Genomic DNA, 18,298 nt, shown 5'->3' with positions numbered 1-18,298 from the left:
ATTTAAACCCAGGGGACTAGCTGAGACCATCAGATTACCTCCTGTGGGAAGAGATTTTTAGGTCTGAACTCTGGGTCACTCAATGTTTAGATGTTAGGAGAAGGATTCAGCAGAGGATAATAAGAAGGAGCCAGGAGTGAGGCATCACAGAATTCAACTGAAAAACATGTTTCAAAAAGGAGTAGTTTAGGGCTTCCCTGGTGGCGCAGTGGTTAAGAATCTGCCTACCTATGAAAGGGACACGGGTTCGATCCCTGGCCCGGGAAGATCCCACATGCCGCGGAGCAACTAAGCCTGTGTGCCACAACTACTGAGCCTGCGCTCTAGAGCCCGCGAGCCACAACTACTGAAGCCCGCGTGCCTAGAGTCCTCAACAAGAGAAGCCACCGCAATGAGAAGCTCGTGTACCACAACGAAGAGTAGTCCCCGCTCGCTGCAGCTAGAGAAAGCCCGCACACAGCAACGAAGACCCAACACAGCCATAAATAAATAAATAAATAAAATAAAAAACTAAAAAAAAGAAAGGAGTCGTTCAGCTGTGTCATATGGTTCTAGCCTGGGAATTGACCATTGGATCTGATTTTTTTTTTTCCTTTTTTTTTTTTTTTTTTTGGCTGTGCTGCGCAGCATGCGGGATCTTAGTTCCCCGGTCAGGAAGTGCGGTGTCTCAACTACTGCACCACCAGGGAAATCCCTTGGATTTGAGAATATGTAGGTTCTTGGTGACCCTGATAAGTAGTTTCAGTGGAACAGTGGGGGCAAAAACTTGATGTCAGAAAGTGGGAGGAGAATGAGACAGCAAGGATAAAAACTGTCACAGAATCTTGTTGTAAAGGGGAGAAACAAGGTAGTGGGTTGAAGGGGGATGTTGAGAGTCATCTTTTAGGAGAAGGTTTATATCTTCCTGGGACTGAACCAATAGAGAATAATTGATGCTAGAGAGACGAGGGGTAATTACAGGAGCAAAGTCCTTGAGACGCTGAACACTCCACACAACCACATTGTAATATTGTTTATTTGAATGCTTTCCCTTCTCTTCCATCTCATCTCTGTTCATTTGTCCACAGAAATTGAACTATCTTTGACAGTCCAGATACTTGTGTCATTTTAACAAACTAAGGCCCAGACTCATGAATAGACTTGTCCAAAGTCACCTAGTAGTTGGTGACAGACCAAGACTAAACTTATCCCCAGGCCAGCACTCTACCCGCGACTCCCTGATGCCTCCACAGGCGTACCCAAAAGCAGGAACATTGGCTGTGTTTTCAGGCCAGGTCTTCATTTATCTAGCTACACTCAGCTGATTTTCTCTCAGTATCTGTTCCTGTTTTGTATTTTTTCCCGTTATTTTGCCCACATCTTTCTCATCCAGTTTTTTCTTACCCCCTGTCGATTTTTAGTATTGGTAGCAATTTGCCAATAATTATTGACTTTGTTTTTAATTTTTCAGCCTTTTAAAATTAGGTATATTTGACATACAATAAACTGCACATATTTAAAGTACACAATTTGATAAGTTTTGACAAATGTATACACTTGAAAAACCATCCCTACAGTCAAGATAATGAACATATCTCCAATCCCCAAAAGTTTCTTTGTGCCTCTTGATAGTCCCTACCTCCTCTTGTCTTGTTCTCAAGCAACCAGTGATCTGCTTTCTATTACTATAGATAAGTTTGCATTTTCTAGAATTTTATACAAATGGAATCTTACAATATGTACTCTTAACGGTCTGGCTTTTTTCACTCAGCAAAATTATTTTGAGATTCATCTATGTTGTTGTATCAATAGTATTCCCTTTTAAAATAGTACAGATGAACCGGTTTACAGGGCAGAAATAGAGACACAGACGTAGAGAACAAACGTATGGACGCTAAGGGGGGAAAGTGGCGGGGGGAGGTGGTGGTGATGGGATGAATTGGGAGATTGGGATTGACATATATATACCAATATGTATAAAATAGATAGCTAATAAGAACCTGCTGTATAAAAAAATAAATAAAATTTTTTTAAAAAGTATTTCTTTTTATTGCTGCATAGTAGCATTCCGTTGTATGCATATGCTGTAATTTGTTCATCCATTCACCTGCTGATGGACATACAGGTTGCTTCTAGTTTTGGGCATTTACAAAGAAAACTGCTATGAATGTTTGTATACAAGTCTTTCAGTGGACTTAAGCTTTCATTTCTCTTGGGTAAATAGGAGTGGAATGGCTATATCATATTGTAGGTGTATGTTTAACTGCTTAACAAATTGTCAAACTGTTTTCTAAAATAATTGTATCATTTTACATTCTCAACAGCAGTGTATGAGAGTTCCGATTCTTCCATGTTAATGCCAACACTTGGTATTGGTATGTTCAGTCTTGAATTTTAGCCATTCTCATAGGTATGTAGTAGTACATACTTCTCCCTTAAGATCAGGAAAAAGACAAGGATGTGTACTTTTATTACTTTGGTCCATTACCCTCCCCCAACCCCTGGCAACCACTATTCCTTCTTCTCTATGAATTTGACTACCTTGTATAAATGGAATCATAGAATATTTGTCCCTTTCTGTTTATTTCTGGGCTCTCTATTCTATTTCATTGTCCTTATGCCAGTACCAAACTGTTTTAATTTACTGTAACTTTGTAGTAAACTTTGAAATCAGGAAATATGAGTCCTTTAACTTTGTGACAAGTTTTCAGTCTTTCATCATTGAGTATAATGTTTGCTGTGGGTTTTTTATGTATGGACTTTTATCAAGTTGAGGAAGTTCCCTTCTTTTCCTGTTTCTTGAGTGCTTTTATCATGAAAGGATATTAGATTTTGTCAGATGCCTTTTCTTTATCCATTGAGATGATCATGTGGGTTTTTCCTTCATTTTCTTAATGTGATTGATGTATTATATTGAATGATTTTTGTAGGTTGAACTATCCTTGTATCCCAGGAACAAATCCCACTTGGTCAAGGTGTATACTCTTTTTGAATTTGGTTTGCTAGGTTTTTGTTGAGGATTTCCCTTGAACAACTTTGCAGAGTAGGAATGCTGATTCTCTTGTTGCATATGAGGAAACTTGAGATCAGTCACGTGTCTGGTGTCGCATAGTAAGTGCCAGAGCTAGGAATAAGACTCAGGTTTGAATAAGTCTCAAGCTTGTGATTCTTCCATTTAATGAAGGAGAGAAATTAATTCTTGTTTTTTAAAATTTATTTATTTAATTTATTTATCTTTGGCTGTGTTGGGTCTTCTTTGCTGCGCGCGGGCTTTCTCTAGTTGCAGCGAGCGGGGGCTACTCTTTGTTGCCGTGCGCGGGCTTCTCATTGCAGTGGCTTCTCTTGTTGCAAAGCACGGGCTCTAGGCACGCGGGCTCAGTAGTTGTGGCTCGTGGGCTCTAGAGCACAGGCTCAGTAGTTGTGGTGCATGGGCTTAGTTGCCCCGCGGCCTGTGGGATCTTCCCAGACCAGGGCTAGAACCTGTGTCCCCTGCACTGGCAGGCGGATTCTTAACCACTACGCCACCGGGGAAGCCCGAGAAGTTAATTCTTAAATTGAATGTGGGGGAATTGCTACAAAGGTGTTTCTTTAATATTACTTGAGTACAAATATTGTATCACTGGTTCTTACCTTTGGTTTTGGTTTGGTAGAAACATTGTTTTTCCTCAAAGTATTAAAATTGCCATATTTGTTTTGTGATTAAATGAGATTATAGAATACAAGGTAAAAATGCCACAAATAATAAGAGAAGGGAAAGATCACTAGCCTAGGATAGGCAGGAAAGTATTATGGACATAATCAATGGACTTTCCCATGGGACAGCACGTGGATAGAGGGACAGTATAAGCAAATACACAAATAGGATGCCAAGAGTGGTATATATATTATAGCAATAAGCCTGTTTTGACTGGAAGGGAGGGGCGCAATAAAAAATACAGACTGGGTTATTCTTTACCATGGTCCCAACCTTTATAGAGCTTTTAGTTTAGTAGGGCAGGGGAGACAAACAAATAAGTCAGTATACCAAGTGTTATAGGTACAATGAAAGGGGAAGTATAGGTTACTGTGGTAAAGCATGACAATGGTATTTAAATAGTCTATAGACAGGGAGCTTTCTGGAGGAAGTGACATATAATCTGAAATCTAAAGGGTGAGCCAGAATAACCTAGTTAAAGAGAGGTGTTGAATATCCTGGGCAGAGAGGGGAAACATATTTAAAGACTTAATCTTGCTGGATCCCCTAGGGTGAGGTAGAAGATGAGGCTAGAGAGGTGTAGGCTGAGACCAGTCCTGGAGGAGTGCTATGACTTTAGCAGAGCATTGTTTGAGGGAAAGAAACCTGACCTAAATCTTGCTTTGCTCAGGGACCAAAGAAATGATGTTCAAGGTTGTTAAGAATGGAATCCTTTTACATCTATTTTTTTTCTTGCAGCTTTATTTTCTGTGCTATGAAGTACACTTCCCCCTATTTAATCTTCTATTGTTCTTTAAGGATTCCTTGGGAATTTTATTTCTGAGTTAATTATTTGACTTTAGGTAAAAGCTTAGGTTCTTTCATAGAAATAGGAAGGGATAAACAGAAATAACAGATACGGAGAGTACATAGCTATTGGATTATATATTTATTTACCTCAAAACCTGTTTACCAGACAATTAAAATATTTAACCATGGAGCTATTGTTTTTGGAAAGGTATTAGCATCTCCTTTGTATATGGTGTAAAACTGCTCCCTATCCAATAATAACGAAAATGGTTAAATTAATAGAATTTGAGGTTTAGTAGAGATATTATTCTCTTGTAAAACTTTTTATAATTATGAGGAAACCAGGTTATGTAGATGTTTAAATGACTGAACTGTAGAACTCATTTAAGACAAAGTTTTGCTGTATTGCTTATTTATGTTTTTCTGTCTAATTTGTATAGCCATAATGTATATACCTTACAATTAGATTGCTTTTCAAAAAGGAATTTAGTAGTACCTTAAAATTCCTCAGAGATTTTATGGTGGGTTGGTTAGAAGTAAATCATCATAGTGGCTTATTTTGGGGGGGTGGTAGTAACAATATCATTATTATTTTTGTGCAGATTATTCACACCTTCCCTGTGAGATCCAGAGTCCTAGGATCACTTTCTTACCTGTGAGAGAATAGCTTCTTAATAATTATTTTGGAATGAGTTCTGTGCCTTTGAAAATTTATTCCTGTCACGATGATAATGAGACAGATTGCCTGCTATTCTATAAGTATCTCTATAATTAATGCAGGCACTAGAGAGTTAAACTCATTAAATTTGGTATGTAAGGTTTCAGTATGTACAAATTAGTGGTGTTATCTGCAATCAAAATCTAATTTTTTTTGCCTCCTTAGCGCTGGCTGACAGAGCAGAGAGCTCAATGTCCTCATTGCCGGTAAGTGTTTTACTGTGATTATTTGTGAATTTGGAAAGTAGTAAGGTGATGGGGTCAGCGTGTGTCCTAATACTCATAACATTCTTTCTGCAACCTGCCACATTTCTACTCTTTGCAAATACAGTTGAAAAGAAAATAAGCAATCTATCTAGATAAAGAAATGCAGACTAATTTACCTGACTTAGAATTATGTAGAATACATTACATTGTTTACCTTCTTTTGGAAAATCATTGTGTAACTTCTTAACTTACCTTTTATAACTAAAAAAAAAATAAAGTTTCTGTTAAAAAAAAAATCCAGATAGTAATAAAAAGGCTTCTGATTCTGATACCCGACTTGATTTTTTCATGCTTTAACACTTTCAGAAGAAATTGTTAGTGTTAGGTTTGGGTACCTGTTCTTCTAGACATTTTTCTATATATGTACTGATGTATACATATAAATGTTTTCTTAAAAAGCACAAATGATGTAATATTATTTTGCTTTTTTTTTTTTCCATGTAAAATATGGTGGTGCCTTTATTGATCATATGTACATATATGTCATTTAAAATCAGTGTTTGAATAATAATCCCCTGTAAGATTATACATTGATTTTTTTTTTTTTTTTAAGCTTATATTGAGAGACATTTAGGTTGTTTCCATTTTCGGTTATTTCAAATGATGCCAGATTGCATTGAAGGGAACGGTTTTTTACCATTTTATGTTCCTAATAATAGATATTGAAAATGCTTCTTCCTCACATTCTTGCCAACACTGGGTATTACCAATCATTTTATTTTTTTGTCATTCTGCTAAGTGAAAAATGGTATCTCGTTTTTAATCTACTTTTTTAAAAAATGATTGAAACTGAACATCTATTAAAACATTTTTAGCCATTTATAATTTCTTTTTTTCTTAAACTACTTCATATCTTTTGCCCATTTTTCTTCATGTACTGTTCACATTTTTCATACTGACTTTTAAGAAGATCAGCAGTATCAAATAGAACTTTCTGTGTGATGGAAATGTTCTATAGCCTTGCTGTCAACTGTGGCAGTAGAGCACTTGAAGTAAGCCTAGTGTAACTATAATGAAATTTTCTTTTTTTTAACTAATTTGAATTTTTAATTTAAATAGTCACATATGAGTAGTGGCTGTCATTTTGGAGAGTATAGCTTTAGACCAAGGAATTAAGAATTCAGTCTGTAATCTGAATTGCTAATTTTTTTATTCAGTTTTTTTGTAAATGATACATTATTGTAAAAATAAGTTACAAACCATACTTTTCATTGTGTCTTTGTTACTATTTTGATAGTAATATGGTATGAATATGATTGTGAGCCCTATTTTGAGGAGTGTTTATTTTTTCTTGATTTATAATTTCCTTTTTTTTTTCCAGCTTTGTTGAGGTATAATTGACAGAATTGTAAGGTATTTAAAGTATAAAATGTGATAGTTTGATACACATATACATTGTGAAAGGATTCCCCCCATTGAGTTAACACATTTGTCACCTCAGTATTTACCTTTGAAATGTGTTTTAGAAAATGATCTCAAATTCCTGACTGAGAGTATATGTATGTATATTTTCTCTCCAGTGCTCCACTCCAGCTACGAGAACTAGTAAACTGTCGTTGGGCAGAAGAAGTAACACAGCAGCTTGATACTCTTCAACTCTGCAGTCTCACCAAACATGAAGAAAATGAAAAGGACAAGTATGTCCTTAGTTTCTTTGTTCAGGTGTTTCATAGATTGTGCCACATAGTATTTTAATGACATTATTGAAAGTTTAAGCTTCGTAGGTGAACACTAAGACAATTTTCTTCTGGCATGGCGTGGGTGTCTCTATTTGGAAAAACCCTTCTAACTCTCACTTCTTTTATTAAAGCCTCTCATAAAAGATTAGAACTGCCACAATTTGCTAATTACTAATCTCTCTTCTTTGCTTCTTGATGCCTACTGGCCCCCCCTTGGGTTTGCTAAAGGTGCCTATATATAAGCCATTGAGTAATAATGGTTCTGATAAATTTCCTATTTGTAAAAGCTATATTCTATATTCGGTAGTGTGGAAATCATGCTAAATGAGACAGTATCTAATATGCTGTTTCTTCATGCTTTATTAATTTCCTATTGGATATTCAGATTACTTATAAATGAGAAATATAAAATGTCGACCTATTTAGGTATTTTCTGTAAGCTCAGTGTGATTTATCAGTGAAAAGCTTTTTAAAATTGCAACAGTGTGTCCCCTTTATAGGCAAGAGAAACAATTTTTTAAATTGTGGCAAAAGAAACATAATATTTACTATCGTAACCATTTTTAAGTATACAGTTCAGTAGTGTTAAGTGTATGCATGTTGTTGTACAGCAAATCTCCAGAATTTTTTCATTTTGCAAATCTGAAGCTCTCAATTCATTAAACAATAATTTCCTATTTCCCACCATTTTACTTTCTGTTCCTATTTTCTCCCATTCCATAGATTGCCCTTTTTCTCTGTTTATTGTGTCCTTTAATGTACAGAAGTTGTTAATTTTGATATAGTCCAGTTTATCTATTTTTACTTTTGTTGTGTGTGCTTTTGGTGTCATATCCAAGAAATCATTGCCAAATCCAGTATCATGAAGCTTTTCCCCTGTGTTTTCTTTTAAGAGTTTTATCATTTTAGGTCTTATGTTTAGGTCTTTGATCTATTTTAAGTTACTTTTTTAATATGGTATAAGTTAAAGGTATTTAACTTAAAGGTATTTAACTACTAGGGCTGCCATAACAGAATACCACAGGCTGGGTGGCTTAAACAACAAAATTTATTTTCTTATGGTTTCAGAGGCTGGTAGTCCAAGGTCAAGGTATTGTCAGGGTTGGTTTCTGGTGAGGCCTCTGTCCTTGACAAGGATATAGCTACTTCTCACTCCATCCTCACGTGGCCTTTTCTTTGTGAGTGCACACTCCTGCTGTCTCTTTCTCTTCTTGTAAGGACACCAGTCCTATTGGGTAGGCCTCCACCCCTGTGATTTCATTTAACCTTCATTACCTCCTTAAAGGCCCTAACTCCAAATACAATTACATTAGGGCTTCAACGTAGGAATTTGGGGGCACACAATTCAATTAATAACCATGTCCAACTTTATTCTTTTGCTTGTGGTTATTCAGTTTAAGGGAAAACTTTTTAAAATTGAATTGTTCATTTCTAATGAGGATCTGGTATTGTGCAATTAATCACCTGTGTCTTGGTTATTGTTGACTTTGGTCACATGTAGAAAAAGTGTGCACGCATACATGCTCATGTAGGCATGGACACATAATCTGATTTGCCCAAAATGTAGTAATAGGATAGAATTTATCGTCTATACAGTTTCTCAGAAATGATGTTATCTTTGTACTTTAAATAGAAACTAGTCTGCATTTTTCATGTGATTTTAAAGTCCTTATAGATGGATGAAAACAATACTTAAAAAAAAATTGTCTCTACATGTAATTGTTCAGCTTAATTCACAGAAGCCATGGAGTACATTTTATATTTCCTGAGATATAGTCATTTAAAATTGACTGACCTGTTTGCCCAAACTTAGGAATTTGTTGCGGTAACTGTGTTCCAGTTTTTAAATTTATTTAATTTATAACTGTACTTTTTTTTCATAATGTATAGATGTGAAAATCACCATGAAAAACTTAGTGTATTTTGCTGGACTTGTAAGAAGTGTATCTGCCATCAGTGTGCACTTTGGGGAGGAATGGTAAGCGGAACAAATTCAGCATATTATTTTTAATTAGAATGTAGAAAACACTGAAATATTTGTTTGATTTAGATAGAAAGTAATATCATTTTACTCTGTTTATAGAATGAAAATTAAATGTATCTGCTTTATAGCAGAAGGTATTGTACCTTCTCTTATTCCAGAGAAACTTCTTTTTTTTTTTCCATCTTTATTGGAGTATAATTGCTTTACAATGGTGTGTTAGTTTCTGCTTTATAACAAAGTGAATCAGTTATACATATACATATGTTCCCATATCTTTTCCCTCTTGCGTCTCCCTCCCTCCCACCCTCCCTATCCCACCCCTCTAGGTGGTCGCAAAGCACCGAGCTGATCTCCCTGTGCTATGCGGCTGCTTCCCACTAGCTATCTATTTTACGTTTGATAGTGTACATATGTCCATGCCACTCTCACTTTGTCACAGCTTACCCTTCCCCCTCCCCATATCCTCAAGTCCATTCTCTAGTAGGTCTGTGTCTTTATTCCCGTCTTACCCCTACGTTCTTCATGACCTTTTTTTTTTTTTTCTTTTGTTGGGGATTTTGATGTATGATGTGCATCCCTTACATAAATATTTTATTTTAATTGAAAACCTGTAAAATGTCTACTCATATCAGTTGATCTGATATCCTGGCTGTGATTTCCAATTTTAGTTTCTTTAAAATGGAACAAAAACTTTATAGACATTTGTGAAACAATATGAATGCAGACATCTAGTTCTTAGGATTTTTTTTTTTTTTTAATCTTTCTTCCTCAAGTACCTTTCTAATTTATTCATTTGTGCTAGAGACTGGGGGTTCAGAGATGAACATGGCAGATATCAAACAACTAGATCTGTACTTAATTACTGTTGTGATAAATATTAGGAATAATTATACAGTGCTGATGAGAGTGAATAACCACGGGACCCGACCCTGAGTTAAGCTCCAAAGGATTGAGTAGGAGTTAAGTGGGTGGAGAATTTGGACAGGGTGGATGAAAGAGAATTATTTTTGAATAAGGCGTTTCTTTTGCAAAGGGCTGTGGGAAGAGGTTTGAGGTCATGGAAGAAGGCTAGTACTGACCAAAAGAAGAGTGACAAATTAGGTTGTCAGGTGGTTTGGGCCATTATTAAGGATTTTGCTTCTTTCTAATGAGTGAAGACGTCTAGATAAGTAAACATTTTGCTTAAGTCCGTTATCTAAAATCTTGAAGGATTTCCTATATGGGTGAAGCGATTTTAAGCAAACTCTGGGCTGTTTTAACAAAATAAAGGCAGCCAAAAGATAAAATTCATTTGAAATTATTTACCAGTTTATTAGTATCCATTAGTATCCATGTTAAGGAAGGAATGTAAATGCAGATGAGATATATGAAAATGTTCAAAAACTACTCATTACTTTAAATAGCATGGTGGACATACCTTTAAACCTTTGGCGGAAATTTATGAGCAGCATGTTACTAAAGTGAATGAAGAGGTAGCCAAACTTCGTCGGCGTCTCATGGAACTGATCAGCTTAGTTCAAGAAGTGGTAAGACTACTACTGAAAGATCATTATCCCTTTTATAGTCTATAATATATATTTTTTATAATATAAATCAATCAGATGTTGAACTCAAGATTTGAAATTTTGATAAGATATATTTATAATTGTTCTCACCAACTTCAAACTAGCTGAGGAATTTGCATCCAAACCCCTTGTCTGTTCTGAAGTTGGAGCCAGAGAATTGCCTCCTCTTATGCAGAAATAGAGAATCAGTGAATGAGTTAAATAAGCCTGTTTGTTACATAGTCAGTAATTGACTCCTAAACAGAATCAGTATTGACTTTTACAGTCATTAAGTCATTCATTCTTTGGGAGAGTTTCTGCTACCAGGGAATGAACTATTTCTGATGTCCTGAATTAAAACTGAAGAATTCAGAGTAATATTTAACACTACTCTTTAGATACTGTATGGGTCAAAGAGCTCTGGTGAGCTATTTACCATTTGTAATATTATTTCTATGGGAAAATGTAATAAGCATCAAACATTTAAGTACTTAATATACTTTTGGAATATATTTTGTTTAAAGTTACCAGAATGACAGTTATTCCTGAGGTTTGCAGACCATTCCTAACTCAAGATGTTGTCTTTATTTTACTCATGTAGGAATCAAGATCGAGATCATCATTTATAACATTCTTTATACAGAAAATAATGTTTTTGAGTTACATGTATGCTACACAAACTCATTTTGGAATATAAACAAGTTGAATGGCTTCTATTTGGCCTTCGTTTAGTTACCTTTTTTTTCTATTATTTTCTCTTGACAGCCTTTTAATTTGGGCATTAGGGAGGTTGTTCTAGTTTGAGATTTTCACTGCTTGTGCTTATAATAATAGTAAGTATAGGAAAGATTGCTTTTTATTTTTGGTAGTATGCTATTAAAAAAACTATGTACTCTGCAATCTTTAAAAACCCTATTTTTTTCTTTCTTTGGTTCTGAAAAATATTTAAAACTTTGTAAATTGGAGTAGATGTGGTTTTTCAAATTTTTCATTTGTTTTAGAGTTTTGTGTGATGTGAACTGGCTTTAGTATAATTTTTTGGGTTTGAACAGTGGTTTCCTATATGATTGGGGCTTTGAGTATGTGTTTTGTATGTGTTACCTAGAACAGTTTTTTTTGTAATTACATATCTTTCTGTTTAACTGTTAAAATATTGTGTACTTTATTATGCTTTAATTGTTTAAGAATTTTTTTCTGAGTTTCAGGAATTCAACTGACTTTAAGAATAATTGCAGTGATTGCATTAGTGTCTATTTACTTCCATTTAAAAAATTCTTCAATTAAAATTTTTTTTTATATAAATTTATTTTTGGCTGGGTCTTTGTTGCTGTGCATGGGCCGTCTCGAGTTGCGGCGAGCGGCTACTCTTCATTACAGTGTGCGGGCTTCTCATTGCAATGGCTTCTCTTGTTGCGGAGCACGAGCTCTAGGCGCGCGGGCTTCACTAGTTGTGGCACGCAGGCTCAGTAGTTGTGGCTCGCGGGCTCTAGAACACAGGTTCAGTAGTTGTGGCACACGGGCTTAGTTGCTCTGTGGCATGTGGGATCTTCCCAGACTAGGGATCAAACCCGTGTCCCCTGCATTGGCAGGCGGTTTCATAATCACTGCACCACCAGAGGAGTCCTAAAATTTTTTTTACCTGTTTATCTTCTAGGAAAGAAATGTCGAAGCTGTAAGAAATGCAAAAGATGAGCGTGTTCGGGAAATTAGAAATGCAGTGGAGATGATGATTGCACGGTTAGACACACAGCTGAAGAATAAGCTTATAACACTGATGGGTGAGTTTTTCTATGCTGCTTGTGTACATGGTGCTTTGAACCTCCTTGAAGTTCAGTGGTTGGTGAGTTATTATAGGCTAGGAAAAGATTGCTTTAAAAAATAGAAGTTCTACCTGTTAATTGTTCCTCTGTATCAATTAACATTACATCAAATTGATATAACTTCTGCTAACTTCATGGGATATGCTTCCAGCTCTTCAGACTTTGTGATTTGCAAAGTAGGTGGTCTGATTTGGCAAGCGTGCCTATCTTTTTTTTGTTTTGTTTTGTTTTTTTGTCATGTAAAACAGTTTCTTTCTTCCTTCTCTATAATAATAATTTCTGTAACAATAATTCCTTTATCCCTCTGTGTTTCCAACTTCTTTGAGACTGTTTTCCTCTCTGGACATTCTTTTTTACAGGTTCCTATTATGTTCAAAGCACATACCTCTTGCTGACATTTAATATAAACAAATGGCCCACTTACTACATTCTTCTTTTTAGGCTGCATTTAAATTTGGGGGGAAGAATTATTTTAGAATAGTTGATTGATTAAAAATGTTAGTTTTCTATAGCTTTATATTCCTTTAGAAGAAGCAATAATGTTAATTTCATTACAAAGTATACTGTCACTGTATATTTCTTAGAAGTATTTAATAGACCTGCATTGTCCTTTGTCTGTAACTGTAGTTAGGGTTGGTTCTGAAATCCTCTTGTCAAAGCTACTATAATTAAAACTCTGGAAAAATTTTTTAGGGTAGCTGTAATGAAGAAGTTTTGTTTACTTGAGATTGATTCCTTGTTATTGAATATGTTCAATGAAATTTAATTTCATTCTTGAACCAGTAAGAAGCCTGAGTGTTGGTCTTCTGCTATTTTTTAAATAGGTCAGAAGACATCTCTGACACAAGAAACAGAACTGTTGGAATCCTTACTTCAGGAAGTAGAGCACCAGGTGATGAAATATTAAATGAAATGAGATAAAGTCTTTATCCTTTTTCTGTTCATGTACTTTAAAAGTTTTTTTGTTTTTTGACATTATATAAGATCAAAAGATCTGGGGATCTGTGTGCTATACTAGGGATTTTTATGAAATAGGAATCAGCTGATTCAAGGTTTCTCCATCATGTATGGGAACTAGATAAAATAATACTAATTTTGTTTTTGCAAAAAACAATTATTTTTACTGGGAATAATAGCCAATAGGAATCTGTAAATCTTTAAAAGATTAAAATCTTCTGACATTGTGACTTAAGTGGTGACTTCGAGATAGAATATTATTGCCAATTACTTACACATAATGATTCTTAGGGTAAAATTAGCATTTTTATTTATTAAGGAAATTTTTATTACATACCAAATAGATAGCAGGCATTGCTTTAGGTGCTTTGGAACACAACAGTGGACACAATGGCAAAAAAATCCTCAAAGAGTTTATAATTTAGATTCAGGGTAGGTGGGAATAAAGTACATAGTGAATGAATAAATAAAATGTATAGTGTCACATAAATATTTGATAATTTTTTCTATCTTGAATTTGGTTTTTGGAATTCTCGAATTCCTCTCTATGCCTGATACACAGCTCTCTCATGCAGTTGTTCTCTTAATTATCATCCTGGGGATCCCCTTCATTTCTTTCTTGGGTTGAATCCCACGTTTCCTGATTTCCATGGCTTCCATGCTCTTGATTTACACGTTTGTTTTGGTATCACACTTACTCTGTGGCTTTCATGAAAGGGTAATCAGAATAAATTTTTCGAGACTGCATGTCTGAAAATATTTTTATTCAGTCTTTACATTTGGTTGATAGTTTGGCTGTTAGAGTTCAGTACATAAGTATTTATATATTGTTGTTTTTCTCTTCAGTATTTTTTTTGACCGTGCTGCATGGCTTGCGGGATCTCAGTTCCCCAACCAGAGCCCTCGGTGGTGAAAGCTCGGAGTCCTAACCACTGGACTGCCAGGGAATTCCCCAGTATTCCCATTCTTAATTGTGCATGTTGTTCTCCTAGTCCAGAGATTTTATTTTATCCCTTCCAGAGAATAAACTAGCAGCCTTCTGCTGGAGTGATAGGACAAATTTAAACCAGCTATAAGTGGAGTAGGGGTGGGATCTGGGGATCTGTGCACTTTTTTTTTCTTTTAACAGCTTTATTGAAGGATAACTGACAAAAAATAAGCTGCATGTATTTAAAGTGTGTAATTTGATAAGGTTTGACAAATGTATACACCTGTGAAACCATCACCATAGTCAAAGTAGTGACTTTTTTCCTCCAGAATTTTTTGTGCCTCTTTATAAATTCTCCTTCTGCTTCTCCCAACACTTCCCTCTCTAGGCAACCCCCTATCTCCTTTCTGTCATTATAGATAATTTTGCCTTTTCTAGCATTTTATGTAATTGGAATCATACACATTATATACTTGTTTTATGTCTGACTTCTTTTACTTAGCAGAATTATTTTGCAGTTCATTCATATATCAATAGTTGTTTCCTTTTTAATTGCTGAGTAGTATTCCATTGTATGTATACACCACAATTTGTTTTTCCATTCAACTGTTTATGGTCATTTGGTTTGCTTTCTGGTTTTGGGTTTTACAAATAAAGTGGCAGTGAGCATTCATTTACAAATCTATACATGGACATATATTTCCTTTTCTCTTGGGTCCTCCTAAGATAGAGTGGTAGATACATGATAAGGTTTTCAATAAATGCTGTCTGTTTTCCCAAAGATATTGTACCATTTATATTTCCATCAGTAGTCTTTGAGGGTGCCAGTTCCTCCACATCCTTGCTAACACATGATATAGTCAATCTTTAATTTTAGCTGTTCTCATAAGAGTGTAATAATATTTCATTATGATTTTAATTTGCATTTGCCTTACACCTAATGATGCTAAGCATCCTTTCTTGAACTTATTTGCCATCCATATATCTTCTTTGTTGAGGTGTCTGTTCAGATCTTTTTCTTTGTTGTTGTTCAGATCTTTTGCCCATCATTTTATTGACTTGTTTGTTTTCTTACTGAGTTTTGAGAGTTCTTTATAAAAAAACTGGATAGAAGTCCTTTATTAGATAGGTACTTTGCAAAGATTTTCTTCAAGTCTATGGCTTGTCTTTTCATTCTCTTGAAAGTGTCTTTTAAAAGGAAGTTTTTAAATTTTGATGAAGTGTAAGTTATCAATTTGTTCTTTTGCTGTCATAGCTAAGAAATCTTTACCTAACCCAAGGTGACAAAGATTTTCTCCTGTGTTTTCTTCTAGAAACTTTGTAGTGTTAGGTTTTATATTTAGGCATATGATCCATTTTGATCCTTTTTTAAAAAAATTTATTTATTTAGCTGCACCAAGTCTTAGTTGTGGTATTCAGGATCTTTTAGTTGTGGCATGAAGGATATAGTTCCCTGACCAGGGATCAAACCCAGGCTCCCTGCATTGGGAGTGCGGAGTCTTAACCACTGGACCACCAGGGAAGTCCCTGGTGCATTTTTGTATGTGAGGTATGGATCCAAGGTAGTCTTTTTGTTTTTGTTTTTTATATATGGCTATCTAGTTGTTCCAGCACCATTTGTTGAAGACTAGCCTTTCTTCACTGAATTGCCTTTGCATCTTTTTCAAAACTTAGTCCATAAACACATTGTCTATTGATTTATTTTATGTCACTACTGCACTGTTTTGATCATTGTTGCTTTATAATAAAAGGCAGTGTTAGCTCTCCAACTTTGCTCTTCCTTTTTATAGAGTTGTTTTTTGTTATTCCAGATCCTTTGCATCTTCATATGAACTTTAGAATCAGCTTATTAATTTCTGCCAAAAAAAGTTTTGGGGTTTTGATTAGAATTACATGGTATCTATAGATAATTTAGGGAGATGTGACATTTTAGCAATACTGAGTCTTCATTTCATGAAGAAGACTATTTCAGCAGTATTTTGTAGCTTTCAAGGTACAAGTTTTTCACATCTTTTGTCAGATTTATTCAGTATTTCAGAATTTTTGATATTATAATAAAGGATGTTTTTTAAAAATTCCAATTTCTGACTTGTATCTATACAATTGATTTTTGTATATTGATCTTGTATCCTGCAATTTTGCTAAATTCATTTATTAGTTCTAGTGGCTATCTTGTAGATTCATTGGATTGCCTGCAGATAGTCATGTCATCTCTGAATAAAGACAGATTTCCTTCCTCCCTCCCTCCCTTCCTCCCTCCCTCCCTCCCTCCCTTCCTTCCTCCTTCCCTACCTCCCCCTTCCCCTCTTCCTCCCTTCCTTCCTCCTTTCCTTCCTTTCTTGTCTTTCTGTTTCTATTTATTTATTTATTTGGCTGCCGGGTCTTAGTTGCGGCACACGGGATCTTCAGTTGTGGCATGTGAACTCTTAGTTGCGGCATGTGGGATTTAGTTCCCTGACCAGGGATTGAACCCGGGCCGCCTGCATTTGGAGCGCGGAGTCTTAGCCGGTGGACTACCATGGAAGTCCAAGACAGATTTTTTTCTCATCTGTCTGCCGTTTATTTCTTTTTTTTTTTTAATATAAATTTATTTATTTATTTATATTTTATTTTTGGCTGTGTTGGGTCTTCGTTTCTGTGCGAGGGCTTTCTCCAGTTGCGGCGAGCGGGGGCCACTCTTCATCGCGGTGCGCGGGCCTCTCACCGTCGCGACCTCTCCCGTTGCGGAGCACAGGCTCCAGACGCGCAGGCTCTGTAGTTGTGGCTCACGGGCTTAGTCGCTCCGCAGCATGTGGGATCTTCCCAGACCAGGGCTCGAACCCGTGTCCCCTGCATTGGCAGGCAGATTCTTAACCACTGCGCCACCAGGGAAGCCCTGCCTTTTATTTCTTGTTAGGTGTTACTGCCCAGAACTTCTCGTATAATGTTGATTTAAGTATGATGTTAGCTGTGGGTTTATTGTGGATGTCCTTCATCAGGTTTAGGAATTCGTTTCTATTCCGTTTGATGAGAGTTTTCATGAGGATTGAATGTTGGATTTTGTCAAATTGTTTTTCTGCATGTATTGAGATGATCATATGGTTTTTCTTTTTAGTTCTTAAAGTAGATGAACATTTAAGAAAAATATTAAAGCAACTTTTATCCTGGGATAAAAACCCTAAGTTGATTGATGTATTGTCCTTTTAATATATTACTGGATTTGATTAACTAAAATTTTGTTTAAGATTTTTGCACTTCTGTGCATGAGGGATATTAGACTATAGTTTTCTTTTCTCAAAGAATTGTTGTCTGGCTTTGTTATCAGAGTAATGCTGGCCTTAAAGAATGAGCTTTAAATTATGCCCTCTTCAGTATTTTGGAAGAAGTTGTGTAGAACTGATAATGTTTCTTCCTTAGATGTTTGATAGAATACACCAATGAAGCCATTAGGGCCTTGTTTTCTTTGTGGAAAGAAAGAAGGAAAACAAAAAGTTTTCAGTTTCTTTAATAGATACAGGGCAGTTCTTGGGACTTCCCTGGCAGTCCAGTTGTTAAGACTCTGTGCTTCTTCTGCAGGGGGCACAGGTTCATTCCCTGATCAGGGAACTAAGATCTTACATGCTGTGCAGTGCAACCAAAAAAAAAAAAAAAATTAGATACAGGGCAGTTCATATTGCCTACTACTTCTTCTTCTTTTTTTAATTCATTCATTTATTTTTGGCTGCATTGGGTCTTCGTTGCTGCATGCGGGCTTTCTCTAGTTGTGGCGAGCGGGGGCTACTCTTTGTTGTGGTGTGAGGGCTTCTCATTGTGGTGGCTTCTCTTGTTGCGGAGCACGGGCTTTAGGCATACGGGCTTCAGTAGTTGTGGCTCTCGGGCTCTAGAGTCCAGGCTCAGTAGTTGTGGCACAGGGGCTTAGTTGCTCCGCGGCACGTGGGATCTTCCCAGACCAGGGCTCGAA

The 18,298-nt window shown here is 35.9% G+C and overlaps 1 protein-coding gene across 2 annotated transcripts in view; it reads left to right on the top strand.

Moving 5' to 3' along the window:
- Positions 1-18,298, top strand: part of TRIM37 (tripartite motif containing 37) — a 125,272-nt gene that overhangs the window by 6,696 nt on the left and 100,278 nt on the right. For both annotated transcript variants that reach the window (XM_059906360.1, XM_059906359.1), the window contains exons 3-8: positions 5,346-5,386; positions 6,967-7,083; positions 9,016-9,103; positions 10,513-10,635; positions 12,308-12,431; positions 13,298-13,365. In XM_059906360.1, the coding sequence (XP_059762343.1) occupies positions 5,346-5,386; positions 6,967-7,083; positions 9,016-9,103; positions 10,513-10,635; positions 12,308-12,431; positions 13,298-13,365 (561 nt within the window). The remainder of the gene's footprint in view (positions 1-5,345; positions 5,387-6,966; positions 7,084-9,015; positions 9,104-10,512; positions 10,636-12,307; positions 12,432-13,297; positions 13,366-18,298) is intronic.

The sequence above is a fragment of the Balaenoptera ricei genome, chromosome 20 (assembly GCF_028023285.1).
Source record: "Balaenoptera ricei isolate mBalRic1 chromosome 20, mBalRic1.hap2, whole genome shotgun sequence".
Lineage (NCBI taxonomy): Eukaryota > Metazoa > Chordata > Mammalia > Artiodactyla > Balaenopteridae > Balaenoptera > Balaenoptera ricei.
Note: the sequence above shows the minus strand (reverse complement) of the source record. Positions and strands in the feature narration are given on the sequence as shown.